The following is a 15,120-nucleotide window of genomic DNA, read 5'->3' on the forward strand; positions in this document are numbered from 1 at the left end:
CCGCCATTCCGCTATTCCCAGTTCACTGGCACGGAAGGACCAGCGGGAGCACTCAGACTCCTTTCATTTTTGACCCGTAAGGTGACTCTGTGCACCCAGCAGACACTCCGTGAATGCCGCTGACCCTGAGGCACTGGGCCCGGGCTAGGCTACATGCTGCTGTGCCGAGAAGGCACAGCCCCTGGTCCCCTGCAGTCCGGGCTCTGCCCTCCGGACTTCGGGCTGGGCACACTGGCACTGCCCACGCTGCCTTTCTTCCCCCGGGAACGGATGAATGGACAGATAAATGGATGGCGCTCTAAAGACATGTAGACCTGAAATTAGCGTTAATTTTGATAGCCACCCCTAAAATTTGATCCAGGTATGTAAAGAAACCTGTGTTCTGGTTTCAGTCTTGCCACCTCTAGCTGTGCAGAAGGTCATTCGCCTCTCTGAGCCTTATTCCTCTGCTGTGAGATGAGGAGGATTGAGATTAACACCTCTAGCTTTAAAGTTATGACTCTTAGAAAGAACTGAAATTATTCAAGGAGAAGATTACAGCATAATTTCACAGCTATTCCCATGACTGAGTCAAGGGGACAGGTCCCCAGCAGGAAACCCAGTGGAAGAGATGGAGGTTAGACCTTGAGCAGGATGTTCTGTCAGTGGGATCCCAAAGTAAGGAATTCTGAAGAAACGGAACAGCAGAAGCACTGAAGAATTGATGCTCTCGAACTGCGGTGCTGGAGAAGACTCTTGAGACAGCGGAGTCAAACCAGTCCTTCCTAAAGGAAATCAACCCTGAATATTCATCGGAAAGACTGATGCTGAAGCTGAAGCTCAAATACTTTGGTCGTCTGATGCAAAGAGCCAACTCACTGGAAAAGACCCTGATGCTGGGAAAGATTGAGGGCAGGAGGAGAAGGGGACGACAGAGGATGAGATGGTTGGATGGCATCACCGACTTGATGGACATGAGTTTGAGCAAACTCTGGGAGACGGTGAAGGACAGGGAAGCCTGGCGTGCTGCCGTCCATGGGGTCGCAGAGTTGAACCTGACCGAGCGACTGAACAACAACACGTAACAGCCGCGCAGGCAGTTGTCTGCTTGGCTTTGGCGACTCCCGCACGATCACGAGGGGACGCTGAGGCCTGGCTGGGGGGCCTTTCCTGTCCTGCCACGTGGTATAGTCCAGACAGCCAGGGACTTCCTCCAACTCTCAGTTTTTTGACACATTTTTAAACCCTAGATTTTTAGGTGCTATTTTGTCCCTTAAATTATAGTGTACGTTATGGTGTGGGGGGCCATTTAGGCTGTGGGGCCGGTGGGGCACACCAGGGGGGACGTGGAAGTGATCCTAGCCTCCGGGTAACCATGCCTGTCTCGTTTCACACGGAGTCTCGCAAAACAACTTGGTCTTCTCTTTCTTTTCCTATCTACCTACCTGAGAAAAACAGAAGCAACCAGACCTGGGATCGCAGTGGGGCCGCAGGGACTGAACCCAGTGCCAGGCCCAGGGCAGTGGTGTCCTGCTGGGCCCTGCCACCTCCACGTGGACCTGTGTCCTCAGGGCCCCCTGGGACCACTGTGACCCCAGACGGAGGGAAACTGCTTTTTTCATTCAGAAATCTTCTTCCTGGGCTTCCCTGGTGTTCCAGTGGTTAAGACTGCACCTGGCAATGCAGGGGACGCTGGTTCGATGCTGGTCGGGGGGAAGATCCCACCCGCAGTGGGGCAGTCAGCCCCCGTGCCCCAACTACGGAGCCCCCGTGCCCTAGAGCTCATGCTCTTCGACAAGAGAAGCCACTACAATAAGAAGCCTGCACACCACAAGGGAGAGTGGCCCCCGCTTGGCACAAGTAGAGAAAGTCTGCACGCAGTGAGGAAGGCCCAGCGGAACCAAAAAATAAATATAAAAAAACATCCTGTTCCCCTCAGAAGGCTGAGTCCTCCTACCTGACTCCAGTAATGGGGGGCAGGGTGCAGAGGACAGACAGAATCAGGCCCAAAAAAGAGGTACAAGATAAAGGCCTATACATGCTCTTAGCCAGAAGCCGCAGAGCTGCTCGGAAAATGCACCTACCTGATTCCACACCTAGAAGGGATCTTCATTCTGACGGCAGAGTCACAGTAATAACCACGGAAAGTGAAGTGAAGTGAAAGTTGCTCAGTCGTGTCCAACTCTTTGCGACTCCATGGGCTATACAGTCCATGGAATTCTTCAGGCCAGCATACTGGAGTGGGTAGCCTTTCCCTTCTCCAGGGGATCTTCCCAACCCAGGGATTGAACCCAAATCTCCCACATTGCAGGCGGATTCTTTACCAGATGAGCCACAAGGGAAGCCCAAGAATACTGGAGTGGGTAGCCTATCTTTTCTCCAGGGCATCTTCCCAACCCAGGGATGGAACCCAGGTCTCCCGCATTGCAGGCGGATTCTTCACTTTACCAACTGAGCTATCAGGGAAGCCTGGCCAACCACGGAGGCACTGGTAACCGAGGTCTCCTCCCAGCTCCTATCTCAGAAAGCCCTAGCGGTCCTCCCCGCTGCCTCCCGGGGTCGTCGCTGCCACACCCAGCCGTGCTGTAACCTGCGTCCTGGGGCAGAAGGCAGAAACTCCTCGAGACGTCATGTGTGAATTCCCTTCGAAATCCTAAAGTTTGGGAAAACAGAATTTTTGGTTGCACCCCCACTCTAAAACCGTTTTGTGCTTGTTTTTCTCTTCCAGGCATTCACCACCTTCCTGTGCCTGTATGGCATGGTTTGGTACGCAGAGCACTACGGTCACCGAGAAAAGGTATAGAAGGGAAGGCAGAGATGGCCTTTTGTGTCTGATCACGCACTGCTTGGCACTGTCGCCCCAGCACAGTCACGGGGGAGGGGGCGTGGCCGGCAGTGCGTGGGCGCGGCCTTAGCCCCCGCCCCACAAAACACAGCCAGTTCAGAATTCACTTCCTATAATGGCCATCCTTGCTTGGGACCGCCCTGTTCAATAGCTCCTGTACTTTTATCCTCATTTCTTAAGAGGGTTAAAACTTAAAATTATTTGTTAATTTTGTTTGTTTGTTTTTAATTGCGGGGCAAGCCCTGGACCAGTTTTTGCAAAGCTGGGTCTTTTACCCTGTGCGGGCCTCCTCCTGTGCCCCAGCCTGGGGTCCCCTGCTGAAACTCTCGCCCTGCTCACTTCGTAGTGCGTGCGTGCTCACCACTCGGTCATGTCCTGCTCTCTGAGACCCCATGAACTGTAGCCCGCCAGGCTCCTCTGTCTGTGGGATTTCCCAGGCAAGACTGCTGGCAGGGGTTGCCATTTCCTCCTCCAGGGGATCTTCCTGAGCCAGGGATTGAACCTGAGTCTCCAGTGCTTCCCGCAGTAGCAGGTGGATTCTTTACCACTGAGCCACCTGGGAAGCCCTCCTTCCCTAGTAGAGGAGGATTAAGGTAGAGGATAGACGTGAGTGGGCATAAAATGCTATAGCAGTCTTGTCAACTGGGATTTTTTTTTTTTTTTAAAGTGAAAATAACAGCTTTCATCCTCTATTCATCCATTTAGTCTAAGGAGCTAAAGGCACTTTCGAGAAGATCTGTTCTGCATCACTCAGGAGTAGCCTTGCTCTTAGAGCTGAGATCCTGAGCACCAGGCGGTCCTGCGCTTGCTGGGGGGGTTCCCTAGTGCGGGAGAGGCCGGGGTGGAGCACCCTTCTTTGTTTGCTGGCGGCCTCCTCCTGGGAGCACTCCATCCCACCACTAAGCCTGCCTCTCTCCCTAGACCTACTCAGAGTGTGAAGATGGCACCTACAGTCCAGACATCTCCTGGCCTCACGGGAAAGGTTCAAAAGGTATTTCTCTCCCTCTCTCTCTTGCTTTTTGCTAAAAGCTCCCCTAGGTCCTCTTCCCTCCCAAAGCCCAAGTAAAGGGATTTCGAATCAGAATTTATCCTCTGAATATTGATAAATATCTGCCCTAAATGGTTTCCAACCTACTCACTTGCATGTCTCCTGTCACTTATTAAGAAACAAGCAAAAAAAAAAAAAAAGAAGTGCTCACAGGCTGTGCTTAAGAAATTTGGCTTCATAAGAAGAGGCGCCGTGTGGTTCTGCCTCTTCTGAGATAGAAGGACAGGGCGAGACCCCACTGTCTCAGCCATCCTGATGGGGATGTTCCGCCTCTTGGCTTTCATTGTGAGTGAGAGGGGTTAGGAAGAGTTTGTGCCAGAAGAGAAGCCTTTCAAAAAAGAGGCGGATCAGCTTGATTGCGTTGATTCAAGAGACGGACCATTGTCAGAGGGATTTCAGCAGTGTAGTCAGGGATCTCCCACTGGCCTCTCTCCAAGGAGCATTCTGGAAAGATTCGGGGCCACCTGGTTATTTTTAAAGAATTTGGCTGGTAGAAAAATGACCCCAAGGAGGCTCCACTGGACTACTTCCTCGTCAGTTATGAACTGATCGTAGGACGTGACTAAAAGGAGAGAAGTGAACACCAGAGGCCTTGAATGTCAACCCTAAGACTGGCTCAGCAAAGCCGGGGTGAGGGAGGGACAGCTTTGCTGAGTCGCTCTCCTGAGTTCTTTGGGGTGACGCTCAGCACAGTTCTCCCTGGGAAAATGCTGGAGTGCTGGTCACCCTGTTGGAGGTGGTTTCCCCTGAATCAGCCAACTACTGTGGAATGCGGATGGAGGTGGGCACAGGGTTTCTCCCCAGGGCTCCCTTATTCAGAACCGACCCCCCTGCCCAGAGATCAGTCCATGGCACTGCCAGGTTCTCCAGTGACAAGACTACAAGATAAAAGCAATGGTAGAGATATATTTAAATGAAAGGTAGGCCGCTGGTTTAAAAAAACAAACAAAACCTGAGCCCTGGAGCAGAGAATCTTGGCTCCACTGCTAGGCCAGAGGTTGTCCACGTGCCCAACTTTGGGGCAGAGCCAGCCTTCTGCCAGGAAGTTCTGATGACCTTCCAGACCTTACACACCCCCTGCCGGGAATGCCCACCCCCCACGCCACCTCCACTGCCCCAGCCCCACCGTCCAGCTGGCTGGCAACCTGCTGATTGCTCAGCACTCAGCTCATGGAGCGTGCGTGACGAAGGATGCCGGCCCTGTAGTCCCTGAGCCTCTCGAGGGCCGCAGTGTCTTCCTGGGTGACTCCTGGCTGAATGTAGAACATCCTCAGGACACCCAGGCCCCAGCTGTGCTAGTTAGCCAAGGGCCGGGGCTTCTATCAATCAAGTCAGTCAGTTCAGTCGCTCAGTCGTGTCTGACTCTTTGCGACCCCATGGACTGCAGCACGCCAGGCCTCCCTGTCCATCACCAATGCCCGAAGTTAATTCAAACTCGTGTCCACCGGGGCTTCTGCTGCTGCTGCTGCTGCTAAGTCGCATCAGTTGTGTCTGACTCTGTGCGACCCCATGGACTGCAGCACGCCAGGCCTCCCTGTCCATCACCAATGCCCGAAGTTAATTCAAACTCGTGTCCACCGGGGCTTCTACACGTTGGTTTATTAGCAAGGCCACTAGATGGCGCCCGAGGATCAGTGGAGGAGCAGCGGGTGGCCCGGGCAGAAGGGCAGAGCCTGGGCCAGCAGCCCACAACGATGCTGACGGTGTGTCCCGATTCCTCTTGACCAGGTTCTGAAGACGGCCCCCCCAAGCATCCAGGCAACAGCGAGAGCCATTCTTCCAGAAGAAGGAATCGACATTCCAAGTCAAAAGTCACCAACGGAGTGGGAAAGAAATGAAAAGACCCTGGTCAATAATAATCCAAGATGTTTCCAGGGAGTGCCTAGAACTGGGAGGGGACGGAATCGGCTGGACTTGCCGGGAGGAGGGAGGTCAAAAGGCACAGCGTGATCGGGAAGGAGCAGGGGCTGGAGGGGGGGGGTCGTTATTTGAGAGCGTGAGTCTTGTTTCCCATAGACCCAGCCCCACGGGGCAGACCCGGCGGCAGGGGTCAGGCCTTCGCCCCTCGGGAGTCCCTGGTAACTTCAGCACTTGGCCACTGGTAGCAGGACGGTGCTCGGAGGAGCAGACGGTAGCTCTTTACTTAATTGCCGGAGCAGCTTTGAGCTTCCTTGTGTTGTGGACATGGTTTGAAACATCTTCACTCAGTGCATTGACAGGGACAGTTGATGGACAGGTCACCACTGTTTTCTTTCTCTGAGTCCGCCTTTCCACTTGACTGACTGGTTTTAAGCCCAGCCCACTTGTCTGTCTTTTATTTCATTATTGCTTGTTTTTTAAGTTTGGGAGGCTTATATAAGCATCCCTTCAGAAGCCACTGCTGAAGTTGGAGGGCTGAACTGGAGGAGGGCTCCCTTCTCTCCTAGAGAAAAAAAAAGTGGGGCGCGTTGGTGTTGCATTTAGCAACCTCCTCCCCTTTTAGGACCTGAAACCACATGTGGTGGGTATAAACCAGGCCGCGGAAAGGTTAGCTCCCCACGTAGGATCCTGGGCGTTAGACCAGAACCTTTCTGTTCCCTCTCCAGCGTCACTGGTCCAGACTTAGCCACAGCGCACAGGCGGCAACCTGCCCCGAGGCAGTGCTCGCTGCGACCCCGCCCCCAGCCAGGTGCCTTTTCCATTTTATTTGTTTTCTTTCATGGTGTGTTGCTGACAGTGTCTTTTAGTCCCATGTGAGGTGCTGGTGAGTATTCCCTTTCATCCGTGCCATGCTCTAGACCATTGACCCTGATAGTTCACCACCTCTGATGGATCCCTGTTTTAAATAAAACGGTTCACGTTAAAACCCGTCAAATTTGGCCTCCGGAAAGTGCTCATTTCTTTGCATCTTGGTACTTTTCACTGTTTGTAACCGTTGCTGTGTTTTTCAAGTGGCTTTAGGGTAGTGTGAATATGTGTGTGTTTTATGCAGTGAGAAGAAAAGAGAAAAAAATATATGTATTTTAGAGGGCTTGCAGACACATACGTTCCTTTTTCTAAACTTCCCAAGCGATCAATAGGAAGTGAACAAAATAGTCATTGTTGTCTTTTGCGTGTGTGTGCTACGGGAATGGTTACATCAGCCAAGTTGGATTGATTTTTCTAACAAGTGACCAGTACCCAGTTGATTTTCTCATAAACTTGCTGAAACCATTTGCTTTGTTCCCTGCTTTCACAGAGCACAAAGGTTTAGATGTCTTTTCCCCCTTGAAGGAAATCTTTAACTATAGCTGTCATGTTTTTCTTTTTCTGCAAAGAATTCCGGGGTGGAGGGGTTAAATGAATGATGCAAAACTCAGGTCACTTCCTGTGCCCTGGGCCTCTGGCAGCCTCGGTTGAGAGCCGGCTCAGACTTGCTCCAGAGAAGTGTCGCCAGCCGCTGGGCTGGCACCGGGGCTGCGGGGGTCGCCGTGCCGGCCGCAGCTCTGAGCATGCAACATGCTCTCTGAACAGCGGCCCCATCCTTTCGATTAAAGTCCCAAAGAGAAGCCAAGAGGTGCCTGCTCCGTAGACCCATTTGCGCTTCCATCACTTTCTTAAACAGAGGCACCATGTAACATTTGTCTTACTTCAAAAGTTAGGTGAGCGTGTTTTGTTTGGCTTCTCTGAGAGCTTGAAGGTACAGGATGTGTATCCCCAACTTAGTGTTCAATTCCACTTCCTCGTGCAGGGCCACGTCCCTGAGCATCTCCAGGTTCATTTTCTGACCAGTAGCTGGTCCAGCTAAGGAAGGGGTTGCTTCTCCAAGGCTGGTCTCGAAGAGGCCTTGCCCAGCGTGGGGTGACCTGGAAGCACAGAGCGCACACGAGACATTGTTCCTCCATGGCCTTGTACAGAATGGCCAAGAAGTTCTCAGATGCTTTCCACGCCCTTTCTTTGCCATGAAACTTCCTTTTACCCTTTCAGTAAGAGCTCTTGACTACAGTGGTTCCAAAACTAGCGCTTCCCTTGACTGGCCAGGACCACAACTGCTGCTTCTCCTAGAGGCCGTGTCTCTGGACTTGGTCTACTTTTTCCACTTGTTTCTAGGAAACTGGGCTTTACCTCGATGGAAAGAGATCCAAGTTGTCATATAATATCAGAAACGATTCAGTTGCAAATGATCTCACCTTTGTCATTTACAAAATGCCCTGTTATAAGACACCATTGTTTTGGAGGTGATCCTCACAGAATGATGTATGTATATTTCTCTGTAAGTAGCATCGCATCAAATGTTTCGTTGTTCTTGTTCAGTCTCTTAAGTCATGTCCAACTCTTTGAGACTCCACGGACTGTAGCCCACCAGGCTCCTCCGTCCATGGGGATTCTCCAGGCAGGAATACTGGAGTGTGTGGCCATTTCCTCCTCTAGGGGATCTTGCCGACCCGGGGATTGAATGCGTGTCCCCTGCATCTCAGGCAGATTCTTTACCACTGAGCCACCAGGGAAGCCCCAGGTGTTTAGTACTTTTTCCTCTTTGTCATTCTTGAAGGTCTTTCTATGGCCTATCCATGCTTTTCCTGTGTCTGTTTTCACCATTTGTAAAAGCCTTGGGCAAACCGCTCCCACAGCAACGCTAAGACACTTCATTGACCTGTTTTACACATTTGGATGATAAAAGACACAAACGCCAGTCTTATTTTCACTATGATCACTTTGGTAGTGAGTTCATGAGTAAAGTTCTCACCTAGGGGAAATAAAATAAATTCTTTACGAAAGACATCAGGCTCAGCCCTCCTGGTCCCCCGAAGCCACTCTGCGTCGTCTTTAAGTGAGACCTCTCTTGGTCAGGGATCTCCCTTTGGAGTCAGACCCTTGGGTTGTCTTATTTGTTAGTAATGGTGCGCTTGGTCAGGCCCTTGCAGGAGAAAGCAGAGTAGAAAAGGAAAATTGAACCGCTAGAAACCAGAGGCCCTGAGCACTCTAAAACCGGGGCGTTAACTCCGGGGCTCTGTGCTCTTTGAATTATGCTCAGTGGCCACGGGGCTTCCCTGGTGGCTCAGTCGGTAAAGCGTCTGCCTGCAATGCGGGAGACCTGGGTTCGATCCCTGGGTCGGGAAGATCCCCTGGAGGAGGGCCTGGCAACCCACTCCAGTACTCTTGCCCGGAGAATCCCATGGACAGAGGAGCCTGGTGGGCTATAGTCCGTGGGATCTCAAAGAGTCGGACGCAACTGAGCAAAACTTCACAGTGACCACAGCAGCCCACCACACGTCCAGCAGGTGAGCTTCATGTACAGAGTTCTGACTGCTGTGAGAACCAGGGATGCCCCAGCTTGGTGACTGCAATCCTCAATGTATTGCCCACTTTTATGATTGAATTCAGCATATGAGGAGAGCTGAGACTTCTCTTCATTCGTGTTTCATCCCAAGCGCATCTCTTACCTTCGCTGTGCGTGTGTGTTCCGAGGGTCGTATTTGAGACTGGGTTCTTTGTGAGCTCCAGCATTAGTAATGGCTGAGACTGAAGGGCTGCAGACTCATGGCTCGGCCGTAAGAGGTTTTTACAGCATTTCACTTTATCAGTTTATTCTAAACCTGATGCTGGGACTATCCAGGCGAAGGTTACCAGATTTTTTAAGTGAACTCTGATATTATCTTCGATGCAGTAAATACAGCTTTTTTATTTTGCTGTCTTCTGTGAATTTAAAGGACTCACTAATGTCTACCAAAGAAAGGGGGAATCGTTGGATGGGTGTGTGTTTGTGTGTTTGTTTATTCGGTGTGTGGGAATGCTGAAATGTAAAACTTTTCCTTGTCTACTGTATTTACTGGAGACTGCCTTTAATCCCTTTCAGAAATTCATCTCCAGTTCTGTCCACCTTGACATTCCCTTTCTTCCATCCCCTTCTCATAAACCCAGAGAGGACAGGAACATCATTCAGAAAATAGAATTTGCCTCAGAGTGTTGCTTTTCCAGCTGATACAACCCACCAGCCATCCTCCTTAGCCATTCTGGTCTCAGGCTTGAACCTCTTGAGCCCCAGGTATTAATTTTTGTTTGTTTTGTTATCTGAATGCTCTGAAAACATTGCTCTCAAGGGCCTGCAAATTGTGGGCATCAGTAATGCCTCAAATGGCAGGAAGGTTTTCTCCCATGTGCCTGACCTCCTGCCCAGCCACCACCCCAACCCTCGACCCCCCGCCTCATCCTGCACACAGTCTCCCCAGGACTTCAGACACCAGTGTCCCTGCATGGGACACACTTTTCTGGATGCTAAGTCAAGGGGCATCATGTGTGGCTTTACAACCACAGGAAATAAGGTTTATTTGCCTTTAAAAGAAGAAAGGTAGATGAACCTGAGACCAAGACGATTTCAGACCAAGAGCTAAAATATTGCATCCTCATGTTGAAGTCTGCATACAGTAGCCTTAACTGTAGTTGTTGAATTGCAGGCGGGGTTTGTGTAATAGTCCATCCGGGAAAATCTGGACCGTAGACCTTGTTGTTCCCACCCGCCTGACTCCTCAGTCTCATCAATCCAACTACATCCATCACAAGGCGATTAGAGGTATTATGGGTGCAACCCAGGAAAATCTTACAAAGATTCCCCAGGTTTCAGAAGGCTTAGAATCCTCTCCCTTCTCAGTCTGGATGAAATCCAGGCCAGGAGCCGGGGGGTGGGGGGTGGTGGTGGTGAGTTCACTAGGGCCACTGCTCACAAATCATAAAGACACAGGCAAGCAGGGGACTGGGATCCTTCCAAAGACCTCCGGACAGGGGCTCTTGGAACCACCTCGCCCCTGTGTGTCTCCCTAATGGCCACCACAGACAGCACTCAGCGGGCTTTCTAGAGAGCTGGGTACCAGCGCGGCCCTTGCAGTTCCAGGAAAAAGGGGCGCCTGAGACACCCGCCCCTCCCATTCCCCTGCGCGTGGCCCTGTGATGTGTGTTCTCAAGTCCTCTGAGCTTGCTGTTATCCCTGTTTTCCGGAGTCATGGGGCTTAAGGACTTGGTCAGATGAGCCCAGAGCCTAATGCTGTCTCTCCTACTGCAGGCTCTTTAGCCTCAGGTGCCTGTCTTAAGTTCCATTACCAGCCCTGAGCCTGCACCTATCCCCCACCCCCGCCCCCCTCCCTCCAACCTTCTCCCTCCGAAAGGATGATGAGAAGCCCCTGGTGGCGCTTACGCCTTTGCCTCCCCTGCTCAGGGACTCACTGTGCTAGCGGTGGTCAAACCTCCAGGCCACTGCAGACGCTGACCCTCGGTGTGATTTCAGCTGGATGTGTGCTTGGTGGAAGGAATGACCAGAGTCACGTGCTCCTTGAAGCAGGGTCCTCGCTCCATGTGGGTCCTTTCACTGATGTTTTGATGCATTCTGCACACCGTTGGAAGGCAATTCTTCCTGCCTGTAGCGGCTCCCTCTGCCCTCAGGAATCTGATTTATGACCTGGCCAGGCCATAAACCTCGGCTCTTCTGAAAAACGGCAAAGTCTGGGAAAGAATGTAAATTATAAATACTGAATTCCTAGGGTCAGCAATAATGTAATGGCCGGGGTTGTTGTGTTTTGTGTTTTTTTCTTTAAATACGGCATCCATGTGGCTTTCATTTCTCAGGGGCTGGGTTCACCCCACCCCTACCCCCATCACCACCGTCACCATATTTTCTAGGGAGAAAAGATAACCGTGAAATGTCCCACTGGGATAGGGTGGTTTTTTTCCCACAATGAGAAGAAGCACTTTCCGGTGCAATGACTCACTGGTCCAAGACGGACGGGCCCCTCCTCACCGAGAGGGCCAGGACCGCAGGTGACTGTGACTTCACCGCAGTCCTTAGCCTGCTGATCTGGTCGCTCTGCTCCACACCAACCCCTGGTGCTGTCACTCAGCAAACCCCACCCCCAATTTTGACTTTCTAGGAGGAGGTTTTCCTGTAAGGTTTTTGAAATCCTCTCCCTGCCCCTCTCACCAGTCAAGGTCGGCTCACTCACCGGGAACAGACATCTCACTTCCACTTGCAGCTTCAGACTCATCCTGAAGACCAGCTGGTGGCTGGGTTTGAATTTTCGTTCCAGCGGTGGGTCAGCTCCAGGCTTAAATTTCACACGCAGGGCAGAAGCAGCTCCTTGCTCTGCTGAGGCAGGATGGAGCCGCTGGTCACTGCATAAATTCCTGCTGCCCTTCTCTGCAGAATCCAGTGCTTCAGAGGGCTGTGCTGGTCCTCAGCATTTCTGCCCTTAAACCCAACCATGTCCCCGGTACAAAATGACAAGTGAAAGCTGTGAAAATACCCAGGGTCCCAAGCTACTGTTAGAACAGCCCTAGTCTACCAGAGCATCTCTTAAAGTCGATGGGATTGTGTTTTCTTTGATCGGGAAGTGTGCTGACAGCAGAGGAGGGTGCATGAGAAAATGATGCTCGAGCTCACGGGTGTCTACCCACAGAAATATATAGGCTTGCAAGCACCTTTTCACTCCCACCCGCCTTCGTGCCTTCTCTTCCTTTTCTTTGGATCGTATTTGACCCACAAAATGCCAGGCCCTAATCCAGCATGCCACCTGCCAGACCACACAGAGGGTGTGGAGGAGAGGGCCAGCGTTCTCAGAAATGTCCAAGGGGATGTCGTATTCATTTTGACCACCAGGATAACCTCAGTTGTAGTGCTATTCCTCAAAATTGTGTCTCTGCCAGAAGGTACTGTGTATGTACCTCTTGAGTAATTTCAACAGAAATCAAAGATAAGCTCGGCAGTGATGACCACAGAACATGTACATGTCAACTAATGCTTAATTTTGTGTGTCAACGTGACTGGGCTAACGGATGCCCAGACAGCTAGTAAAATGATATTTGGGGATTTGTTGTCAATGAGGGTGTCTCTGAAAGAGACTGGCATTTGAATCAGTAGACAGAGTAAAGCAGATTGCCCTCCCTGATGTGGGTGGGTAGGCCTCACCCTGTCTGTTGAGGGCCTGAATAGAACAGAAATACAGAGGAAGGGTGAATTTTCTCTGTGTCTGCTTGATGTGAGACATCCTTCTTCTTCCCTTGGACATTGCTGTTCCTAGCTCTCAGCTTTCAAACTCAGACTAGAATTTCGCCCCATGCACAGTGAGGCCTTTGAACTTGGACTGAATCACAGCACCAGCTTTCCTGGTTCTCCAGCTTGCAGAGAGCAGGTTGTGGGACTTGTAAGCCTCCACATGGACATGAGTTTGGGTAAACTTCAGGAGTTGGTGATGGACAGGGAGGCCTGGCGTGCTGTGGTTCATGGGGTTGCAAAGAATCAGACACGACTAAGCGACTGAACTGAACTGAGGCCTCCATAGCTGTGATAGCCAGTTCCTATAATAGCTCTCCTCATATGTAGAGACATATATATATACATATATATATCCTGTTGGTTCTGTTTCTCTGGAGAACCTAATACTACCAGCCTATATTTGGACTAAGGTTTGTAAGTTAAACTTAGAAATGAGAAAGTTGGAGTTGTAGAGTAAAGAATGCTTCAAAATGTGAATGCTGACATGTAAAGCCACTTATATTGTCAACTGGGTTTCCAGATAACATTGCTGTGAACAGCAGAATTGCCTTTTAAGTTTAGACTAGTGGTGTACATACAACTTCCTGTACGCTGCTGCGAAGATGGCCAGGGTTGTGAAACTCCCCCAAAGGGATGTAATAGGGTTGGCTGAAGAACAAAAACAAAAAGTCGGCATTGTACACTGGACTCATTGCCTCAACCTTTCCCACTTGTCCTACTCCAGTCCTTGATTGTTAAAACATCTTTGCCACTACGGCCATACCACCATGAACACACCTGATGTTGTCTAAAAAATCATTGCAAACAGTTGTATCTTGTTTGAGAAAATCCTCTACTGAGCAGCTGCTCAGGCTAGGAGAGGGAAAAAGAATGTTCAGTTTTTCCAAATAAATTTCTTCACATTTAGCGTGTTGGCATCACCCAACTGCTCTGCTGTTGAGATGCTAATGTGACTGGCAGATAGTGGTTTTGTCCTACATGACATAATAATTAACAGTAAAAACGAATGCTAACTATTTGCTGAATACCACACTTGGTGCTTGCCATGGCTCATCCACCCCTCCAAGCTTATAGGACAGGAGACGGGAGAGGCCTTCCAGGGAGAAGCAGTGGGGCCAGTACCCAATGAGCGAGGTGTTTGGGATGGAGCCCACACTCCTTGGCATCTCAGGGATCAGGCTGGGGCAACCCAGCCATGTGTCCAGCATCAGCTCTTACTCACCCCCTGCACCCCGGGGTGCCCCATCCCCCCCACTGATAGCACTGTGGGACCCCCGCCATTCCCAGGGCCCACCAAGCACACTGTGCTTTCAGGCTGTGCAGCGTCTGTGACGCACCTGGAACGTCTGCCCCTGGCACTCTTCCTGATCGGTTTCATGGTCCTGCAAAGCTCAGCTCAGATGCTCTGTGCTCTGTGCAACTCCCCCGATCCCCGATGTGCATGGCTGTGCTCCTTCCCCGTGTGCTGCGTCCACCTCGGAGCAGGGGGCTGTCTCCGGTCTCCTGGACTCAGTCCAGGCTCCCAACAGTGTTCACCCCCAGCACCTGGCCCACGGCAGGTGCTCAGTAAACGCTGTGAATGAGGCTGTGAGCGAGCGGGCTTGTGGCTCAGGGGCTGCAGACCACCCCTTCCAGGATGGACCCGCAGTGTGCAACTGTTCCATTTCTGGTTTCACGGGAATCCTGTAGGGGGTCCTCTGGCCCAGGTGTATCTTGGTCTGCGTTTGGGTCTGCAGTTAAGTTCTGCTGCCTCCACTCTTTAATTTTTCTTCAAGAGGAATTTTTGGCTCACTGAAAAATTGAGCAGAAGCTAGAGTTCCCAGGTACCCCCTGCCCCTCCTTATGGATAGCCTCCCCCATTATCAGCCTCCCCCACCAGAGTGGGACATTTGTGACAGTCGATAACCTGCACTGACCTGTCAGGATCACCCAGAGTCCAGTTTACCTTACCGTTCACTCTCTGTGGTGTACACTGTGTGGGTTTAGACAGGCGTGTAATTGACAGATACCCACCATTTTAGTATCATACAAAGTCTTACCACTGCCCTTGGTGGTATGGATCCAGGTGGAAACTGGCCTGTATTCTGAATCTGCCTTGCAGCATGCTGGGATGCTCAGTTTAGACAACATAGAAAGTTTTCTGGATACAGGACAAACCCAGGCCTATGGAAAGAGCAGGAAGGTTAAAGTGTGTGGTACTTTGAGCAGTGACAAAGGCGTAACCAGGGAGCTGACATGTTCGCTCCAATG

General features: G+C 51.1%; 1 protein-coding gene across 1 annotated transcript in view; it reads left to right on the forward strand.

Moving 5' to 3' along the window:
• The window catches only part of PTDSS1 (phosphatidylserine synthase 1), a 65,114-nt gene extending 58,388 nt beyond the window's left edge, over positions 1 to 6,726 (forward strand). The window contains exons 11-13 of the mRNA XM_081503120.1: positions 2,708 to 2,776; positions 3,746 to 3,815; positions 5,601 to 6,726. Coding sequence (XP_081359246.1) covers positions 2,708 to 2,776; positions 3,746 to 3,815; positions 5,601 to 5,710 — 249 coding nt within the window. The 3' untranslated portion in view covers positions 5,711 to 6,726. The remainder of the gene's footprint in view (positions 1 to 2,707; positions 2,777 to 3,745; positions 3,816 to 5,600) is intronic.
• The last annotated feature ends 8,394 nt before the right edge of the window (positions 6,727 to 15,120 follow it).

Source organism: Giraffa tippelskirchi, chromosome 6, assembly GCF_054371585.1.
Source record: "Giraffa tippelskirchi isolate mGirTip1 chromosome 6, T2T-mGirTip1v1.2.pri, whole genome shotgun sequence".
In the NCBI taxonomy this organism is placed as follows: domain Eukaryota; kingdom Metazoa; phylum Chordata; class Mammalia; order Artiodactyla; family Giraffidae; genus Giraffa; species Giraffa tippelskirchi.